The 22,080-nt window shown below is 42.0% G+C and overlaps 1 protein-coding gene across 2 annotated transcripts in view; it reads left to right on the top strand.

Annotated features, from left to right (window-relative positions):
• Positions 1–22,080, top strand: part of LOC140714928 (protein HID1) — a 278,586-nt gene that overhangs the window by 194,984 nt on the left and 61,522 nt on the right. For both annotated transcript variants that reach the window (XM_073026599.1, XM_073026598.1), the window contains one exon: positions 7,032–7,115. In XM_073026599.1, the coding sequence (XP_072882700.1) occupies positions 7,032–7,115 (84 nt within the window). The remainder of the gene's footprint in view (positions 1–7,031; positions 7,116–22,080) is intronic.

The following is a 22,080-nucleotide window of genomic DNA, read 5'->3' as shown; positions in this document are numbered from 1 at the left end:
AGCTTCAATATAATTATGGAGAAGGACAGGACTGGACCTAGAGTTGAGATTTTTGATTGGAGAAAGGCTAACTTTGAGGAGATGTGAAGGGATTTAGAGAGAGTGGATTGGGTCAAGTTGTTTTATGGGAAGGATGTAATAGAGAAATGGAGGTCATTTAAGGGTGAAATTATGAGGGTACAGAATCTTTATGTTCCTGTTAGATTGAAAAGAAAGGTTAAAGGTTTGAAAGCGCCATGGTTTTCAAGGGATATTAGAAACTTGGTTCGGAAAAAGAGGGATGTCTACAATAGATATAGGCAGCATGGAGTAAAGGAATTGCTCGAGGAATATAAAGAATGTAAAAGGAATCTTAAGAAAGAGATTAGAAAAGCTAAAAGAAGATATGAGTTTGGTTTGGCAAATAAGGTGGAAGTAAATCCGAAAGGTTTCTACAGTTATATTAAAAGCAAGAGGATAGTGAGGGATAAAATTGGTCCCTTAGAGAATCAGGGTGGTCAGCTGTGTGTGGAGCCGAGGGAGATGGGAGAGATTTTGAATGATTTCTTCTCTTCGGTATTCACTAAGGAGAAGGATATTGAATTGTGTAAGGTGTGGGAAACAAGTAAGGAAGTTATGGAACCTATGACAATTAAAGAGGTGGAAGTACTGGCGCTTTTAAGAAATTTAAAAGTGGATAAATCTCCGGGTCCTGACAGGATATTCCCCAGGACCTTGAGGGAAGTTTGTGTACAGATAGCAGGAGCTCTGACGGAGATCTTTCAGATGTCATTAGAAACGGGGATTGTGCCAGAGGATTGGCGTATTGCTCATGTGGTTCCATTATTTAAAAAGGGTTCTAGAAGTAAGCCTGGCAATTATAGACCTGTCAGTTTGACATCAGTGGTGGGTAAATTAATGGAAAGTATTCTTAGAGATAGTATTTATAATTATCTGGATAGACAGGATCTGATTAGGAGTAGCCAGCATGGATTTGTGCGTGGAAGGTCATGTTTGACAAACCTTATTGAATTTTTTGAAGAAGTTACGAGGAATGTTGACGAGGGTAAGGCAGTGGATGTAGTCTATATGGACTTCAGCAAGGCCTTTGACAAAGTTCCACATGGAAGGTTAGTTAAGAAGGTTCAGTCGTTAGGTATTAATGCTGGAGTAATAAAATGGATTCAACAGTGGCTAGATGGGAGATGCCAGAGAGTAGTGGTGGATAATTGTTTATCGGGATGGAGGCCGGTGACTAGCGGGGTGCCTCAGGGATCTGTTTTGGGTCCAATGTTGTTTGTAATATACATAAATGATCTGGATGATGGGGTGGTAAATTGGATTAGTAAGTATGCTGATGATACTAAGGTAGGAGGTGTTGTGGATAATGAGGTGGGTTTTCAAAGCTTGCAGGGAGATTTATGCCGGTTAGAAGAATGGGCTGAACAGGCAGATGGGGTTTAATGCTGAGAAGTGTGAGGTTCTACATTTTGGCAGGAATAATCCAAATAGAACATACAGGGTAAATGGTAGGGCATTGAGGAATGCAGTGGAACAGAGAGATCTAGGAATAACAGTGCATAGTTCCCTGAAGGTGGAGTCTCATGTAGATAGGGTGGTGAAGAAGGCTTTTGGAACGCTGGCCTTTATAAATCAGAGCATTGAGTACAGAGGTTGGGATGTAATGTTAAAATTGTACAAGGCATTGGTAAGGCCAAATTTGGAATATTGTGTACAGTTCTGGTCACCGAATTATAGGAAAGATATCAATAAATTAGAGAGAGTGCAGAGACGATTTACTAGGATGTTACCTGGGTTTCAGCACTTAAGTTACAGAGAAAGGTTGAACAAGTTAGGTCTCTATTCATTGGAGCGTAGAAGGTTGAGGGGGGATTTGATCGAGGTATTTAAAATTTTGAGAGGGATAGATAGAGTTGACGTGAATAGGCTGTTTCCATTGAGAGTAGGGGAGATTCAAACGAGAGGACATGATTTGAGAGTTAGGGGGCAAAAGTTTAAGGGAAACACGAGGGGGTATTTCTTTACTCAGAGAGTGATAGCTGTGTGGAATGAGCTTCCTGTAGAAGTAGAGGCCAGTTCAGTTGTGTCATTTAAGGTAAAATTGGATAGGTATATGGACAGGAAAGGAGTGGAGGGTTATGGGCTGAGTGCGGGTAGGTGGGACTAGGTGAGATTAAGAGTTCGGCACGGACTAGGAGGGCCGAGATGGCCTGTTTCCGTGCTGTGATTGTTATATATGGTTAATGATCAATGGTGTTGTCCTGGGACAGTACTCCATGTAGATGCCCTCATTGGTGGGGAGAATTTTACCCATGATGCACCAGGCCATATCTAATCCCTTAATAATCTTATATATTGCAATCAGATCCCCTCTCAATCTCCTTAATTCCAGCATGTACAAGCCCAGTCTCTCTAACCTCTCTGTGTAAGACAGTCTGGACATTCCAGGAATTAACTTTGTTAACACAATACTCCAGGTGTGGTCTCATCAGGGCCCTGTACAAATGCAAAAGGATTTCCTTGCTCTTGTACTCAATTCCCTTTGTAATAAAGGCCAACATTCCATTAGCCTTCTTCACTGCCTGCTGCACTTGCTCATTCACCTTCAGTGACTGATGAACAAGGACTCCTAGATCTCTTTGTACTTCTCCCTTACCTAACTCTACACCGTTCAGATAATAATCTGCCTTCCTGTTCTTACTCCCAAAGTGGATAACCTCACACTTACTCACATTAAATGTCATCTGCCAAGTATCTGCCCACTCACCCAGCCTATCCAAGTCACCCTGAATTCTAACATCCTCATCACATGTCACACTGCCACTCAGCTTAGTATCATCAGCAAACTTGCTGATGTTATTCTCAATGACTTCATCTAAATCGTTGATGTAGATCGTAAACAGCTGTGGTCCCAATACCAAGCCCTGTGGCACCCCACTAGTCACCACCTGCCATTCCGAGAAACACCCATTCACCGCTACCCTTTGCTTTCTATCTGCCAACCAGTTTTCTATCCATGTCAATATCTTCCCCCCAATGCCATGAGCTCTGATTTTACCCACCAATCTCCTATGTGGGACCTTATCAAATGCCTTCTGAAAATCGAGGCACACTACATCCACTGGATCTCCCTTGTCTAACTTCCTGGTTACATCCTTGAAAAACTCCAATAGATTAGTCAAGCATGGTTTGCCCTTGGTAAATCCATGCTGGCTCGGCCCAATCCTATCACTGCTATCTAGATATGCCACTATTTCATCTTTAATAATGGACTCTAGCATCTTCCCCACTACTGATGTTAGGCTGACAGGACGATAGTTCTCTGTTTTCTCCCTCCCTCCTTTGTTAAAAAGTGGGATAACATTAGCCATTCTCCAATCCTCAGGAACTGATCCTGAATCTAAGGAACATTGGAAAATGATTACCAATGCATCTGCAATTTCCAGAGCCACCTCCTTTAGTACCCGAGGATGCAGACCATCTGGACCTGGGGATTTGTTAGCCTTCAGTCCCATCAGTCTACTCATCACCGTTTCCTTCCTGATGTCAATCTGTTTCATTTCCTCTGTAACCCTATGTCCTTGGCCCATCCATACATCTGGGAGATTGCTTGTGTCTTCCCTAGTGAAGACAGATCTAAAGTACTTATTAAATTCTTCTGCCATTTCTCTGTTTCCCATACCAATTTCACCCAATTCATTCTTCAAGGGCCCAACATTGTTCTTAACTATCTTCTTTCTCTTCACATACTTAAAAAAGCTTTTGCTATCCTCCTTTATATTCCTGGCTAGCTTGTGTTCGTACCTCATTTTTTCTCCCCGTATTGCCTTTTTAGTTAAGTTCTGTTATTCCTTAAAAATTTCCCAATCATCTGTCTTCCTACTCACCTTAGCTCTGTCATACTTTTTTTTTAATGCTATGCAATCTCTGACTTCCTTTGTCAACCACTGTGGCCCTTTTCCCCCCCCTTTGAATCCTTCCTTCTCCGGGAGATGAACTGATTTTGCACCTTGTGCATTATTTCCAAGAATACCTGCCATTGCTGTTCCACTGTCTTTTCTGCTGGGATATCTGTCCATTTAACTTTGGCCAGCTCCTCCCTCATGGCTGCATAGTCTCCTTTGTTCAACTGCAACACTGACACCTCTGATCTGCCCTTATCCTTCTCAAATTGCAGATAAAAACTTATATTATGGTCACTACCTCCTAATGGCTCCTTTACTTCAAGATCACTTATCAAATCCTGTTCATTACACAACATTAAATCCAGAATAGCCTTGTCCCTGGTCGGCTCTCGTACAAGCTGTTCCAAGAATGCATCCCGTAGGCACTCTACAAACTCCCTATCCTGGGGTCCAGCACCAACCTGATTCTCCCAGTTCACCTGCATGTTGAAATCCCCCATAACTACTGCGACATTACCTTTGCCACATACCAATGTTAACTCCCTATTCAACTTGCACCCAATATCCATGCTAATGTTTGGGGACCTGTAGACAACACCCATTAGGGTCTTTTTGCCCTTACTGTTCCTCAGTTCTATCCACACAGACTCTACTTCTCCTGATCCTATGTTCCCCCTTGCAAAGGACTGAATCTCATTCCTCACCAACAGGGCCACTCCACCCCCTCTGCCCACATTTCTGTCCCTACGATAGCACGTATACCCTTGTACATTCATTTCCCAGGTCTGATCTCCCTGCAGCCATGTCTCCGTTACCCAGCAACATCATAGTTACCCATTCGCACCTGAGCTTCAAGCTCATCCGCCTTATTTCTGACACCGTGCATTCAGATATAGAATTTTTAGCCCATTTCTCCTCTCTCTGTTTAAATCGCTGCCTATTGTGCTTAACCCAGCTCCCCGAACTCCCATTGGGCTATACGCCCCTTGAATTTTGTTGTCCTTCCTAAATTTACTTATAATTTCTGCACATTTAACTCCACGTTCCTTCAGACCATCCCTCTGTACATGTGTCCTCCTTATCACTTGTTCCGCCTCACCTTTCTCTACTACACACTTAATATTCCGGAACCGTGTAGTCCCCACCTGTCCTTTATTCTTCATCTCGCTATCCTCTCTCACATTCTGGATCCCTGCCCCCTGCAAATTTAGTTTAAACCCCCCCAAGCAGCACTAGCAAACTTTCCTGCAAGAATGTTAGTACCGCTCCAGTTCAGGTGTAAACCGTCCTGTTGGAACTGATCCCACCTTCCCTGGAACAAAGCCCAATTACCTAAAAACCTGAAGCCCTCCGTCCTGCACCATTCTCTCAGCGGAGAGGTGCGGAGGAGATTTACAAGGATGTTGCTTGGATTGGGGAGCATACCTTATGAGAATAGGTTGAGTGAACTCAGCCTTTTTCTCCTTGGAGTGACGGAGAATGAGAGGTAACCTGATAGAGGTGTATAAGATGATGAGAGACATTGATCACGTGGATAGTCAGAGACTTTTTCCCAGGGCTGAAATGGTTGCCACAAGAGGTTGAAGGTAAGGGGCTTGGGAGTAGGTACAGAGGAGATGTCAGGGGTAAGGTTTTCACTCAGAGAGTGGTGTGTGTGTGGAATGGGCTGCCGACAACGGTGGTGGAGGCAGATACAATAGGGTCTTTTAAAAGACTTTTCAATAGGTACATGGAGCTTAGTAAAATAGAGGGCTATGGGTAAGCCTAGTAATTTCTAAGGTTGGTACATGTTTGACACAACTTTGTGGGCTGAAGGGCCTGTATTGTGCTGTAGGTTTTCTATGTTTCTGTGGTTTTTTTTTACATCACAAGATAGACAACTTCTTCCTTGCCTATTGTAATGCAGTACATGCAACCACTAACCAGACACCAGCGATGATGTTTCTAAACAGGAACCTGAGGTCTCATATGGATCTTCTCAAACCAAATGTATGGCATGATGTAGAGAACAGACAGTTCAAACACTTGAATGCTAAGTCAACACGGAGGTTCAATGTGGGACAGTCAGTTCTTGCACGGGATTACTGGACTGAAAAGTGGCAGCCAGGTATAATTTCTGCCATAGACGGGCCACTGATGTATAGAGTACAGGTGGGAGAGAATGTATGGAGACGTCACATGGATCAAATCCTGGATGCTCAGGTGAAAAACTCAACAACACCTTGCCCAGACTCCCATGACTTAGAAGCATGTCGTGTAGATCAAATCCTGAATGCTCAGGTGGAAAACACATCTTGTCCTGACTCCCCGGACATAGAAGCAAACACTCCTGATGTGACCATATCAACCTCGTCCACAGATAAGCCTGTCATCAGTGCTGGGAACCCACCTGATGTACCTGTGAAGACTAATTCCCCAAATCAAACGTTTTAGGGCAGACATTACCCAGAGAGGCAGAGAAGGCGCCTCCCCAGAGACTTCAGTTATAATTATATTACTTTGTTATAATTTCATATTATTAAGTTACTGATTAAACAGTTGGTGGGTGTTTGTATATTAAGGGTACACATACAGTATTTGTTTAGCATAGTGCCCCAGAAAAAAAAACCGGTTGATACACTTTTAAAATAAAAGCGGAGGAGTGTACCATATAGCCTACTGTATAATATGGGTCTATTTTATGTCGTAGTAAGACGTTAATGAGCATGCGCTATTAGGCGCGTATTGATGTGTATATATATGTGTCCAGTTCAGGTTCCGTAAGTAAAAACCTCTGTTAACTTAGCTCCAGTCTCTAGTGTTTTTATTTATAGTTTTGTTGTGTAACCGGTCACATACACAACACCTACTATGCATTTCTTTCTCCTCCTTAACTAGGATCTGAATATCCCTTGAAAATCAAGGTTTTCAAAATGTGTTAGCCTTGCCATTTATTCTCACAGAAACATATGATGACTGTATTCTCAATATTTCACTTTTGAGGGCCTCCAACTGACAAAATATCCCTTTGCTGGAAAACAACCTATCTCAATCCACACCTGCCATATCCTTTCTGATGCTGTGCGCTTTTGGTCTGTGCTGATTTTCTTCAACATTTGATAGCCGCCTTTTTTTACTCTTTTACAGGATACAATTCCACCGACCTCAGAGAGGAGAAGGAAGTCTTCAGGTCTCTCTACGAGCCGTCACTGGTCACCAAGCCCAGACTGGGTAGGTAGATGTATATACCAGATGTTTATTATTATTCTTAGGCGACACACCAGCATTATGTATAGATTTATTTATTAATAGTGTTCGGACACCAGCTACTACATGGGTTTAGCAGGGTTGGATCATGGGTCAGATAATTGCCAACCAGAGTCTGTACACGAACTTGGTGTGTGCATGTATGTGGAAACAAGTATTCTCAGCAAGCACAGGCAAACACACATCGATCCAAAGTCATTTCCTTGCCTCCTCCCCTCAGTCCATCCTTCCTACTCTGAGCCCCTTCTCCTAACTTCTGACTCTGTCTCTCTTTTCCCCCACCACCAACTCACCTTCCCCTCTTCCTTTCCTGGTTCCCTTAGTGTTTAAACTTATCATTGGCATTTCTTACCTGCCTGTTATGCTCCAACCTGGTTCCTCCCCATTACCCCGTGTCCCAGCTGTGCACACCTGAAAACTTGCTTCCCAGACTACTTGCAGACTGAGTGAACAAGCACTATTCATCAAGCTCTGATTGGGTGAACACATGGTGCCAATTGGTAGTTCTAACACATTAATGTTGAATTGTTGGACATGATTGATTGAAACATTTTTATGACATTACAAACTAATATAATTAGGGAAAGGATTAGGATGAGGAGTTTCAGTGAGTTTTCCTCTCCTTCTCAATTAAGTTTAGAGAATACAGGCCCAATCTGACTGTCCCAGTGTCGTCCAGGAAGGGTGTGAAACATCATCATTGCACTCCCTCTATGATGAATACCGGTACTTATTTTTCTCAGATATCCAATATCTACTGGCTTCTGATTCTCTTTTCTTAATAAAGAGGATAAAACTATACACTGTAGTCCAGTTGAAGCTGTGCTAGCTGTGCTAGCCTGCGCTACTGTTCATGAAGATCACAACTGATCTTCAACCTCTGCTCCATTTTCCTGAACTATCACTATATCACTCAATTCCCTTCGTGTCCAGAAGTCTTTCCATCTTTCTCTGACTGAACTTTCATGACTCCCCTGGCACAGAGAATTTAAGAATTCCAAGAAACCCACATCTTTATGGGACTGTGATCCCTGATTGTAGACACCCAGCTAGGGGAAACATCTCTGCATCTGGCCTGTCAAGCCTATAATACTTTTGTAAGTTTCAGTGAGTTTTCCTCTCCTTCTCAATTAAGTTTAGAGAATACAGGCCCAATCTGACTGTCCCAGTGTCGTCCAGGAAGGGTGTGAAACATCATCGTTGCACTCCCTCTATGATGAATACCGGTACTTATTTTTCTCAGATATCCAATATCTACTGGCTTCTGATTCTCTTTTCTTAATAAAGAGGATAAAACTATACACTGTAGTCCAGTTGAAGCTTCATTGACCTCAGTGTAATAGTGAGAAGACAGCCCTAATCTGCACTGAAATTCTCTAGTAATATTTTGAATTTGTTTAGTTTTGTCGCAGGATCTGTGGAATGAAAAGCTTGTCTTGCATACTGTTCGTAGAACATAGAACATTACAGCACAATATAAGCTGTTCAATCCTTGTTGTGCCTACCTTTTAAACTGCTATAAGATTAATTTAATCCTTCCCTCCTACATAACCCTCCATTTTTCTATCATCCATGTGGCTAAGAATTTATTAAATGTCTCTGACATACCTGCCTGTATGATCCCCACCGCTCTGTGTAAAGACATTCCTATCACATTAAAGTGATGCCGCTCGGTGTTCCATTCAATCCATCATCTTGTGCATCCAGAGTTTCTCCAATTTCTTCCAACTCCAGCTATGAGTTTCCTTTTCGATCCCTAATTGGTCTTGCCCTCACTCAACTCTTCCTCCTGTTCTTCACGTATGTGTAGAATGCCTTAGGGTTTTCCTTAACCCTTCTCACCAAGTGCTTCTCATGCCGTTCTAGCTCTCCTAAGTCTATTCTTCAGCTCCTTCATGGCTGCTTTGTAACCCTTTAGAGCCCTGCCTGATGCTTGCATCATAAACCTTAAGTATGCTTCATATAGATAAATTCATTGCACAGTTCATTTAGGTACTACAAGGTGAAATAAAAACAATGCAGAATAAAATATAGCAACTAAAAAGATAGTGCAATGCAGGTAGACAATAAGAAGCAAGATCAACCTATTAACGATTAAGGATATGGAAGCTAGGGTAGTGGTATGCTTCCCCAGCAGGGTGTGGGAGATCAGGGACATTTCTTGGAAAAATATATGTGAGCAGTAATGACAGGGAATTTGTTAAATGAGGGAACAGACAGGTGCTTCTGTGGCTAAGAATGAGATTTCAGAATGGTGTGTTGCCTTCTTGGTGCCAAGGTCGGGGATGTCTCAAGGAAAGTACAGAACATATTGTACAAGGAAACACAGGTTACATCAACGTTGGTGGGTGACCAATATCTTTGCAGGGAGGCTTGCTCATGCTGCTGAAGAGGGTCTAATTTTATTAGGTGAGTAGGAGACAGAGATGGGAAGCAAAGTAACAATATCGGAGGTGGGGAAAGAAATTTAGATTTAGAGATGCAGCATGGTAACAGGCTCTTCCAGTCCAACAAACTGCGCTGCCCAAATACAACTATGTGACCTAGGTAATTTCTAAAGTAAGTACATGTTCAGCATAGCATTGTGGGCCAAAGGGCCTGCATTGTGCTGTAGGTTTTCTATGTTTCTGTCACCAATCAAGCTACTAACTTGCACTGAAGTGTTGTGGGAGAAGGGACATCATGATTTTGTTGCAGCGGATGTACGGACAGAAGTCTTTATAGTCAAGCAATCACACTCTCTCTTTCTCCCGATAGTGGGGAGAGATTGCCTCTGAATCTCAAGTTAGAATCTCGGAATAAAAAGCAACGCAGCAGACTGTGATAACGTAACAGCAACTGTTAGGTCTGTGAAATGAAATGGGTGACATTTCTGAGAGAGAGAGAGAGCCTGTGGCATGTCAAACAGTCAGGTAAACAGGCTGCAAGATGATGGTCTCTCTTTGGGTGCTTTGCTTTTGCTTGGTGGTAGTGGGCGCTGACACATTTTTGCTGAAACAGGTGGGGAGGGGGAGGTTGCTTTGCTACTGCTTGCGGTTGGGGGGAGAGGGGGCTTTAGGGTTCCAATGTTTTTCTATTGTTCATTCTTTTGTGGTTCTGCTTTTTGTGGATGCCTGTGAAGACTAAGTTGTATGCTGTATACATTCTCTGGTAATAAACAGAACCATTTGAAGATGTGGGCAAAATCCTCGATGCATTCACTAAAGGGAAACATGTGGAACATAGTGAGTTTAGGGAAGGGAATGTGAATAATCAGGAGCAGATCAATTTTAAGAACAAATTTGTCAGATGTCAAGGGATAAATAAAGACTGATAGATTCACAGGGCTGAGGGCTTAATGAGATTTATGTCAGGAGAATATTTAAAGGCTCTGAAGAGATTTTACATCATTGTTAGCCACAGGTGAGATTATAGTTAATGCAGAAAACTTGGTTGGCATGGACAATTAGTGCTAAAAGGCCTGGTTCCATTCTGTATAATCCTTTAATTCTAATGTTGTTCCTTGATTTAGAGAGCTGTGGGGACAAGCCAGGTAACTAAAACATTGAGCCATGCATTACTGGCAAGGAAATTATAGGAGAACAACCTAAAGTATAGGACCTATGTGCATTTGAAAGTATAAAGACTGATCAACATTATCTTTTTCCAGTGATAGGCATATCAAAAATAGGGGAGCTTGGGTTTAAAGTGAGAGGAAGGAGTTTTAAAGGAGATTTGAAGGATAATTTTTTTTGAGAGTTGTTAATATCTGAAACACACTGCTAGATGAGGTGGTGGAATCAGATGCAGTCACTACATTTTAGAGTTATTTAAACAATTAAATAGGCAAGGCATAGAGACCTAGTACAGACAAATGGGATCAATGTTGATGGACCCAGAAAGTTTGGCATGGACCACAGGACTGGTTTCTGTGCTGCTAGTCCCTTGATGCCTTAAATATCAACTTTCCCTGCCTGTCTCCATTTAAAAACCATTCTGCTGTTTCATGAATCAAAGTGAACTACTTTATCTTTCTCTACAAATTGTCTGCCATGTTTTCACCTAGTCACTTAACTTGAAGTCCCTTTAAGTCTCTCCACATTCTGTTTCATCCTTGCAAGCCCACCTACTTTTATCTCACCAGGGTATCACTGGGAACTCCTGTCCTGCCCTCTTTTTTAAGTATTTTCTTGTGGTTTGTCTCTTTGGTTCTGTGAACTCTGATGCAGTGGATGAGCTCGGTGAGGGACCTGCAGACTCTGCCTTAAACAGGGCAGTAGTTATCTAAGTAGGGACTGCAGAGTACCTGTGTGAACTTGATACATGGGCAAGGTTGTTAATGGCATACTAAATGTTTCCTCTTCACTGCTGCGATCATGGTTTGGGAGTCCATGAGAATTTTCAAGGATGCTTTCAGCATGGTCTTGAACCTATTTTCGGAGTTTGATGTGGAGCATGTGAAAGATGTGATCTGACCTTTGGAGCAGAATGGAAGACACCCAAGGTCACAGTGTGGGACATTGGTCTGGGAAATCCTACCTGCATGTTTGGAAGATATGCAGAGATACTGATGGTACTGTCCTTGTGTGTGCTAAAATGCCTTCCATTGGTAGTTAAAATAGGAGAAGCATGCAGGAGCACAATGATCACTGCTGCCTGGTAGATTGTGAGTTCAGTGCCAGATTTGAGGTGGTGATTTTCTCTTTGTGTATGCGTTCTCTTCTATACTTCTGTGAATGTGTTGGTGACTTTGAGTTCAGTCTCAAAGCATATGAAAATAGTGGTATACTGCAGGTTCACCACCAAGGTTGTGACCGTCTTGTTCCCGGAGTGGATCCAATAAGATCAATAATTTTCCAGTAGCTCCACTGCATTGGGAAGCTTGTTGGAGGTGAGGTGTATTTCCAACAGTAAGTACTAGGACAATGACACAGCCTTGCATCATATTAGTGTGCAATGATTAGATTTCTTGTAGACCCTTTGGTTCAGACTATAGTTTGCAGATGGTTCTGCAGGCAGCCATTGCTCTATAGTCCCTCCTTATTGCTGGAGTCAAAGGTCTCAGGGAGGTTATTGTTCTGTACCTTCTCAGTGCTTATTATGAGTGGAAGTTAGGGATACAGCCCCCATCTGAACTCTGTCCTCTCCAATCCCATTTCTTCTAAAGCTATTTGAAACACTCCCCTTTCACGTAGAAACCAAATTTCTAGGAAGCTAGGAATTGGTACAAGCTGCTCTACCCTGGTCTCTTACACCAGATTCTGAAGTCATGGCTGACTCTGTACATTGTACACGTACATGGCTGACTCTCGGTCGAGTTCTCAGTATTCTCAAGAGGGAGGGTGAACAGCCGGATGTCGTGGTCCATGTAGGGACCAATGACGTGGGTAGGAAGAGTGAGGAGGTCCTGAAAGGTGAGTTTAGGGAGCTAGGTGCCAAGTTAATGGACAGGACCTCCAGGATAGCAATCTCAGGATTGCCACCAGTGCCACGTGCAGGTGGGTTTAGAAATAGTAAGATAGTGCAGATCAACACATGGCTGAAGATGTGGTGCAGGAGGGAGGGCTTCAGATTTATAGATAATTGGGCAGTTTTCCAGGGAAGGTGGGACCTGTTCGGTGGGACGGTTTACATCTGAACTGGAGGGGGACAAGTATTCTTGCAGGTAGGTTTGCTAGAGAGGCTCCAGTGGATTTAAACTAGATACGAGGGGGCAGGGGAACCAGAGTGTAGGAATAGATGTATGGGAGAAGGAAGAAAAAGAAGCCAGTAAAATTCTTTGTACTGTTAGAGATAAACAGAGAGTAAGAGGTGGAGAATTTCTTAAATGAATTTATTTTAATACTAGGAGCATTGTAAGAAAGGTGGATGAGCTTAGAGCATGGATTGATACCTGGAAATATGATGTTGTAGCTATTAGTGAAACATGGTTGCAGGAGGGGTGTGATTGGCAACTAAATATTCCTGGATTTCGTTGCTTCAGGTGTGATAGAATCGGAGGGACAAGAGGGGGAGGTGTTGCATTGCTTGTCAGAGAAAATATTACAGCGGTTAGAGAGCTCATCTAGGGAGGCTATTTGGGTGGAATTGAGGAATGGGAAAGGTATAGTAACACTTATAGGGGTGTATTATAGACCACCTAATGGGGAGCAAGAATTGGAGGAGCAAATTTGCAAGGAGATAGCAGATATTTGTAGTAAGCACAGGGTAGTGATTGTGGGAGATTTTAATTTTCCACACATAGACTGGGAAGCCCATACTGTAAAAGGGATGGATGGTTTGGAGTTTGTAAAATGTGTGCAGGTTAGTTTTTTGCAGGAATACATAGAGGTACCGACTAGAGAAGGGGCAGTGGTGGATCTTCTGTTAGGGAATGAAATAGGTCAGGTGACAGAGCTATGTGTTGGGGAGCACTTCGGTTCCAGTGATCACAATGCTATTAGTTTCAGTATAATTATGGAGAAGGATAGGACTGGACCCAGGGTTGAGATTTTTGATTGGAGAAAGGCTAACTTTGAGGGGATGCGAAAGGATTTAGTAGGAGTGGATTGGGACAATTTGTTTTATGGGAAGGAGGTCATTTAAAGGTGAAATTTTGAGGGTACAGAATCTTTATGTTCCTGTTAGGTTGAAAGGAAAGGTTAAAATTTTGAGAGAGCCATGGTTTTCAAGGGATATTGGAAACTTGGTTTGGAAAAAGAGAAATCTACAATATATATAGGCAGCATGGAGTAAATGAGGTGCTCAAGGAATATAAAGAATGTAAGAAGAATCTTAAGAATTAGAAAAGCTAAAAGAAGATACAAAGTTGCTTTGGCAAGTAAGGTGAAAATAAATCCGAAGGGTTTCTACAGTTATATTAATAGCAAAAAGATAGTGAGGGATAAAATTGGTCCCTTAGAGAATCAGAGTGGACAGCTATGTGTGGAGCCAAAAGAGATGGGGGAGATTTTGAACAATTTCTTTTCTTCGGTATTCACTAAGGAGAAGGATATTGAATTGTGTATGGTAAAGGAAAAAAGTAGGGAAGTTATGGAAACTATGATGATTAAAGAGGAGGAAGTACTGGTGCTTTTAAGGAATATAAAAGTGGATAAATCTCTGGGTCCTGACAGGATATTCCCAAGGACCTTGAGGGAAGTTAGTGTAGAAAAAGCAGGGGCTCTGACAGAAATATTTCAAATGTCATTACAAGCGGGGATGGTGTCGGAGGATTGGCGTATTGCTCATGTGGTTCCACTGTTTAAAAAGGTTTCTAAGAGTAAACCTAACAATTATAGGCCTGTCAGTTTGATAACAGTGGTGGGTAAATTAATGGAAAGTATTCTTAGAGATGGTATATATAATTATCTGGATAGACAGGGTCGGATTAGGAACGGTCAACATGGATTTGTGCGTGTAAGGTCATGTTTGACAAATCTTATTGAATTTTTTGAAGCGGTTACGAGGAAAGTTGACGAGGGTAAAGCAGTGGATGTTGTCTATATGGACTTCAGTAAGGCCTTTGACAAGGTTCCGCATGGAAGGTTAGTTAGGAAGGTTCAATCGTTAGGTATTAATATTGAAGTAGTAAAATGGATTCAACAGTGGTTGAATGGGAGATGCCAGAGAGTAGTGGTGGATAACTGTTTGTCAGGTTGGAGGCCGGTGACTAGTGGTGTGCCTCAGGGATCTGTACTGGGTCCAATGTTGTTTGTCATATACATTAATGATCTGGATGATGGGGTGGTAAATTGGATTAGTAAGTATGCAGATGATACTAAGGTAGGTGGCGTTGTGGATAATGAAGTAGGTTTTCAAAGCTTGGAGGGAGATTTAGGCCAGTTAGAAGAGTGGGCTGAACGATGGCAGATGGAGTTTAATGCTGATAAGTGTGAGGTGCTACATTTTGGTAGGAATAATCCAAATAGGATATACTTGATAAATGGTAGGACATTGAAGAATGCAGTAGAACAGAGTGATCTAGGAATAATGGTGCATAGTTCCCTGAAGGTGGAATCTCATGTGGATAGGGTGGTGAAGAAAGCTTTTGGTATGTTGGCCTTTATAAATCAGAGCATTGAGTATAGGAGTTGGGATGTAATGTTAAAATTGTACAAGGCATTGGTAAGGCCGAACTTGGAGTATTGTGTACAGTTCTGGTCACCGAATTATAGGAAAGATGTCAACAAAATAGAGAGAGTACAGAGAAGATTTACTAGAATGTTACCTGGGTTTCAGCACCTAAGTTACAGGGAAAGGTTGAACAAGTTCGGTCTTTATTCTTTGGAGCATAGAAGGTTGAGGGGAGACATGATAGAGGTATTTAAAATTATGAGGGGGCTAGATAGAGTTGACGTGGATAGGCTTTTTCCATTGAGAGTAGGGGAGATTCAAACAAGAAGACATGAGTTGAGAGTTAAGGGGGCAAAAGTTAGGGGTAACAGGAAGGGGAATTTCTTTACTCAGAGAGTGGTAGCTGTGTGGAACGAGCTTCCAGTAGAAGTGGTAAAGGCATATTTGGTATTGTCATTTAAAGTAAAATTGGATAGGTATATGGACAGGAAAGGAATGGAGGGTTATGGGCTGAGTGTGGGTCAGTGGGACTAGGTGAGAGTAAGCGTTCGGCTTGGACTAGAAGGGTCGAGATGGCCTGTTTCCGTGCTGTAATTGTTATATGGTTATTGTGATCACTTTACTTCCAGTCTCCATTGTATCCATATAGAGATGTCATTCCTGAAATGCTCAGTTATTACTATCGCCCTCATGGGAGAGTTATGAAAATCTGCAGTTGTTTCACAACTAAACTACCCATTTTTGAGACTAGAAAAAAACTACCGTAGATTCCGGACTACAGAGCGCACCTGATTAAAAGCCGCTGGCTCTAATTTTAGAAATAAAATCAATTTTTTACTTGTAAAGGCCGCACCGGATTTTCGGCCGCAGGTGTCCCACGTTGTAATATGAGATATTTACACAGAAAGATATTACACGTGAGGATTTTTTAACTTTTAATTAAATCCATATGGTAATAAAAACAAATACATATTGCAAATGCTTTTTTTCGAACCGCGCCCGTAACGCGGCTACTTTTAAATATACGTTGCGTATACTTTTTTACTGAACAACATTCCAATATCTCCTAACGACTGGTAAAAAATATATATACTGCAGCCTACCAGGAAAAGTTATTGATCGCCTTTAACTTAAAAGCAGCGTTTTCGCTCCGCCGCTCCCCCCCCCCCCCCCCCGCCGTCCCGTTTATCGCAAACGGCATTTAAAAGCAGCGTTTCGCTCGGGTCTAATGCCCCCTCCTTCCAGTTTACCGCAAACTGGTATCCCACAAGACGCGGCGAAACCGGGTGTGACGTCATAGCATCCCGCGATGTAGTACAGAAAACAAATATAGTTAAAACTCTTCTAACTTTAACTAGAAAATGAATTACTAAGCGAAAATATTATAAACTAAATAACTGCCATAAAGGCAGCACAATGCTTTTCTTCGAGTGTTTTCCATGTTGATGAGGGTGAGTACAAATGACTGATTTACAATAATTTAATTGTGAAAGTGCGCTTGATTTATCGTACAATTTCATTGGACCTCTGTGAACTACTCATCAATTTTATTGGTCTACTGTTACGAGGCAAAATGTTTTCGGCGGCATGAAAAAAAATAATACATTAGCCGCTCCGTTTTAAAGGCCGCAAAGTTCAAAGCTGTTCAAAATGTGGGAAAAAAGTAGCGGCTTAAAATCCGGAATCTACGGTACTTTGTTAATCCTGTTCATACCTGACGCACCCCTATCAAACCCCAGACCCAGACCAATCTGTCCCAGAGAAACTTTCATGCTTAATGACATTACCTCCTATTCTTCCAACTTAAATAAGATAAACTTCAAAACCAGTTTAATCCTTACTGTAATTTTCCATTTGTGCAGCAGAGCTCACAAAATTATTTTATTTAATTTTATTACTTTTTGGTACCTTGCAATAAAAAAATTTCTTCCTAATTGCTTGCTTTATCTTCCTGTTAACTCTCTACAATCACTCCTCATGTTTCTGCATACAAGATACATTATTTACAAGTTACAGTATGTACGAGTGTGGAGCCCAGGACTGTTGAGGAAGCTAAGGAGGATATGATATTTGCAGCATTATATGCCCCTTCGTAATCATCCAATCAGTGTCTCATCGATTATTTCAATATTTTGTACACGTCCATGATATTGAGTAATATATGTAAATGATCTGTTTCACAGCCATTAAGCCATTCTGTCCTTTATTGGAAGCTTCACACTAACATCTGATGGCTAGTTTTGCCTTTCCATGAAATATAATGCTTCTCTGTGCTGTACTTAGCATGGGACTTATTTTTGTTTATCAGCCAACTTAGGTCATTTCTCCCCTCAAGTTCCATGAATTTTAAGAATAAAGCAACTGAGAGCAGGAGGATGGTTTGAGCCTGCTTCACAGTTCAACAGATCTTCAACCTGAAAATCATTTTCCTGTCCTGACCCAGTTTTTCTTCTGCAGGGGAACACTGTAATCTCTGCTAATTATTTCTTGCAACTGATATTACGAAATACCTTTTGAACATTTACATTAATAGCATAGCTGGCCATTCTCCTTCCTCCCATCATAAGGTCAGAAGTAGAAATTTTCCATTCACAACTCCTCAGAGAATAAAGCAGGCTGACACCTGGATGACAGCCAGACATGGAATGGTAAAAGGCAAATAAAAACATGCCACAAAGGTGCCAGGCAACAGTCATCTTCAGCAAGAGAGAGTTTAGTCACCTACCCAATGTTAGACTCTGCTATCTAAAATCCCAGGACCTGGGCCAGCGTATGGCTATAAGAGCAGATTAGAAACCACCACCCCCACCTTCCCCCCAGCAGGGAGTGACCCACTTCCTGATGTCCCAAAACTTTTTCACCATCCAGAAGAGACAAGTCATGAATGTTAGAGAATACTCTTCACTTGCCTGGAAGAGCCCAGCTCCCACAGTTGAAGTAGTTCAGTACAATCCAGGATAGAGGGTGTCATGGTAGCATAGCAGTTAGAGCACATTATTAGAGCTCGAGTTGTTCGGGAACTTAAGAGTTTAGTTCTGGTGTTGTTCTGTAAGGAGTCCTCCCCATGGAATGCGTGGGTTTTCTCGAGTCCCCCCGTAGTCAAAAGACATACTGGGTAGGTTAATTGATCATTATAAGCTGTCCTGTGATTAGGTTAGGGTTAATTGGGTTTGGCAGGGGTTGTTGAGGCAGTTTGGATCTAAAATTGGCTGGTGGAAGGAGTCAGAAATGCTAGTGGAGGGTAATTTTTCAGATTGGAGGTCTGTGACCAGATTTGTGCTGCAGGGATCAGTGTGATTTGTCATATGAATTAATGGTACAGATGAGAGTGTAGTTGGCATGATTCGTAAGTTTGAGAATGACACCAAAATTGGCGGTTTACTGGACAGTGAAGAAGGTTGCTTGAGATTACCATAGGATTTACATAGAAACATAGAAAACCTGCAGCACAATACAGGCCCTTCGGCCCACAAAGATGTGTTGAACATGTCCTTACCTTAGAACTACCTAGGCTTACCCATAGCCCTCTATTTTTCTAAGCTCCATGTACCTATCCAGGAGTCTCTTAAAAGATCGTATTGTTTCCGCCTTGCACACCACCACTGGCAGCCTGTTTCATGCACTCACCAATCTCTGCGTTAAAAAAAAAACTTACCCCTGACATCTCCTCTACCTACTTCCAAGCACCTTAAAACTATGCCCTCTTGTGCTTGCCATTTCAGCCCTGGGAAAAAGCCTCTGACTATCCACATGATCAATGCCTCTCATTATCTTGTATACCTCTATCAGGTCACCTCTCATCCTCCATCAGTCCAAGGAGAAAAGGCCGAGTTCACTCAACTTATTCTCATAAGGCATGCTCCCCAATCCAAGTGAGGTCTGACCAGGGTCCTATATAGCTGCAACATTACCTCTCAGTAGAGTGGACAAGGAATGAAGAAGGAAATTAATATAGATAAATGTTGTAATTTGGGAAGTTAACCAGGACAAAGAAAAAGAAACACGGAAAGCGTGCTGGGCTGCAAGTACTACTGGAACACAGGAGCTTTAGACCCCCACTTTGTACTATATTACAAATATACAATCTCTGGAAAATAAATTAAAAGGCCTCAGAGCGAGATAGAAATACCAGAGAGACATCAGGAACTGCTATGTACTTTTTTCGCAGAAACATCGCTCATTATTACCACTTCAGACACAACACTGCAGCCTGAGGGCTTCACTATCCACCTCATGGATAGGACAGTTGAGTTTGTTAAATGGAGAGTGAGGTGGGGATAGAGTGTGCATCATAATTAACTCATCGTGGTGCACAGACATGGCTGTTTTGTCTCAGTCCTACTCACCCGACCTGGAACATCTGGTGATCAAGTGTGGTCTATTTTGTCCATCCTGATAGTGGCATACATTCAACCCCTGGCCAACTTCAGGCAGGCACTTGACCAGTATTCCATTGCCTCACCCATCCTCCTTATTCTGGTTTCTGATCCCTTTCTTTCCATGGCATTGTACGTGGTAAGTCATTTCTAACCAATATTTAGGATTGTTCCACAATGTTTACTAGAAAAGTTGATGAAAGAAAGTTAGTGAACATAGTCTACATGGTCTTTAGCTTATCCTTTGACAGGTCCTGCCCAAGAGGTTGGTCAAGAAGGTTCAGTCAGTTGGCATTCAGGATAAGGTAGTAAACGGAGAGTGGTAGCAGATGGTTGCTTCTGTGACTAGAAGCCTGTAACTAGTGGTGTGCTGCAGGGATCTATGCTGGGTACATTATTGTTTGTCATCTGTATCAACATTCTGCATGATAATGTGGTAAACTGGATCAGTAAATTTGAGGATGACACCAAGATTGGGGGTGTAGCGGACAGCAAAGAAGGCAATCAAATCTTGCAGTGAAATCTGGACCAGCAGGAAAAATGGTAGATGGAATTTAATTCAGACAAGTGTGGTTGCATTTTGGGAGGAAAAGCCAGGGTAGATCTTATCAAGTGAATGGCAGGGCACTGAGGAGTGTTGTAGAACATAGGGAAATGGGGAATGCAGATCCATAATTCCTTTAAATGGCATCACAAATAGTTAAGATCATAAAGAGTACTTTTGGTATAGAGGTCTTTATAAATCAAAGTATTGAGTACAGGCGATGGGATGTTTCGTTGAAGTTGTATAATATGTTGTTGAGGCCTAATTTGGGGTACTATGTGCTGTTTGGTGCTCATCTACAGGAACGATGTAAATAAGGTTAATAAAAGAGTACAGAGAAAATTTACAAGGATGTTGCTGGGTCTGGAGGACCACAGATATAAAGAAAAATTGAATAGATTAGGACTGTGTTCCTCAGAACTTAGAAGACTGAGAGGAGATTTGATAGAATTATACAAAATTATGAGGGGTATAGATAGGATAAATGTAATCAGGCTTTTACTACTGAGGTTGGGTGAGTGGGGGTACAACCAGAGGTCATGGGTTAAAGATGAAAGGTGGGAAGTTTTAAGGGGAATATGAGGGTCATGAGAGTGTGGAATGAGCTGCCAGCGCTTTATTCTAGGGTGTAGAAAAATGAGAGGAGGTTTTGTAGAGGTATATAAAATTATAAGGTGTAATTACAAACAGGCTTTTTCCATTGAGGTTGTGTGAGACCAGAGGTCATGGGTTAAGGGTGAAAGGTGAATTGTTTAAGGGAATCGTGGGGGGATGTCTTCACTCAGGGTGGTGAAGTGTGGAACGAACTACCAGTGGAAGTGATGGATGTGGGAATTTCAACATTTAACAGAAGTTTGGATAAGTATGTCCAGGTGCACATCAATAGCACTAGGCGGGATAATTGTTCAGCATGGATTAGATGGGCCAAAGAGCCTGTTTCTATGCGGTAGTCCTCTTTGACTGTATGACTCCTGATGCTTGACTTGCTGACATCCTCCAGCATAGTCTGTGTGTTCCTCCCATCGGATTCTCTTTAAACTCGTGGCCTCTTATTTTTGATACCATTATCACGGAAAAAGGAATTTGACCCTTGACCCTATATGTGTCTCTTATACTCTTCTTATCAACCTCAACCTCCTTTGCTCAAGTGAAAACACGCCAAACCTCTCCAATTTCTATCTTACTTAAAGTCCTCCAATCCTGATGAACTGCCTTGGCACTCTCTCCTTATAGTGTGGCAACTAAGACTACACTCAGTAGTATAAATGGAATCTAAATAGCCCTTTGTACATAATGTTCCAACTCTTATATTTCTATGAAGGCAAGTGTACGATATGCTGTCTTCACCAACCTGTCTACTTGTTCTGCCACTGTATATAGTGTTCTTAGATCTTTAGGTCTCAATGTTCATCAGCATTCCTTAGTACCCTACCATTTACTGTGTATGTCCTACCTCTATCCAGTTTCCCAAAATACATCATTTCACACCTGTCAGGACAATATTTCATAAGCCAATGTTCTATCTAACTTTTCTGTTGTAGCACTAAACATCCTTCCTCACTGTCAGTAATGCCATCTTTCACGTCATCTACAGCCTACTAAACAAACCTCAGACATTCACATCCAATTCATCAATACAAACCAGATCCTTAATAATTGAATCCAACCTCTTCCCAACCACTGAGGACAGGCTAACTGATATTTTCCTTTGTCAGCCATCCTCCCTTCTTGAAGATTGGAGTGACATTTGTAATTTCCCGGTCCTCAGGAACCATTCTCGAATCTAGTGATTCTTGAATGATCATTACTAATGCCTCCACATTCTTTTCAGCTACCTCTTTCAGAATCCTGGAATTTAGTCCATCTGGTGCAGGTGACTTGTTTAGACCTTTTAGTTTCCCAAGCACCTTCTCCCTAGTAATAGTAACTACATTCACATCTGCCCCCTGACCCTCTCGAACATCCAGCATACTGC

This window comes from Hemitrygon akajei, chromosome 22, assembly GCF_048418815.1.
Source record: "Hemitrygon akajei chromosome 22, sHemAka1.3, whole genome shotgun sequence".
Classification (NCBI taxonomy): Eukaryota; Metazoa; Chordata; class Chondrichthyes; order Myliobatiformes; family Dasyatidae; genus Hemitrygon; species Hemitrygon akajei.
The sequence above is the reverse complement of the archived record's forward strand: the minus strand, read 5'-3'. Positions and strand labels throughout refer to the sequence as shown.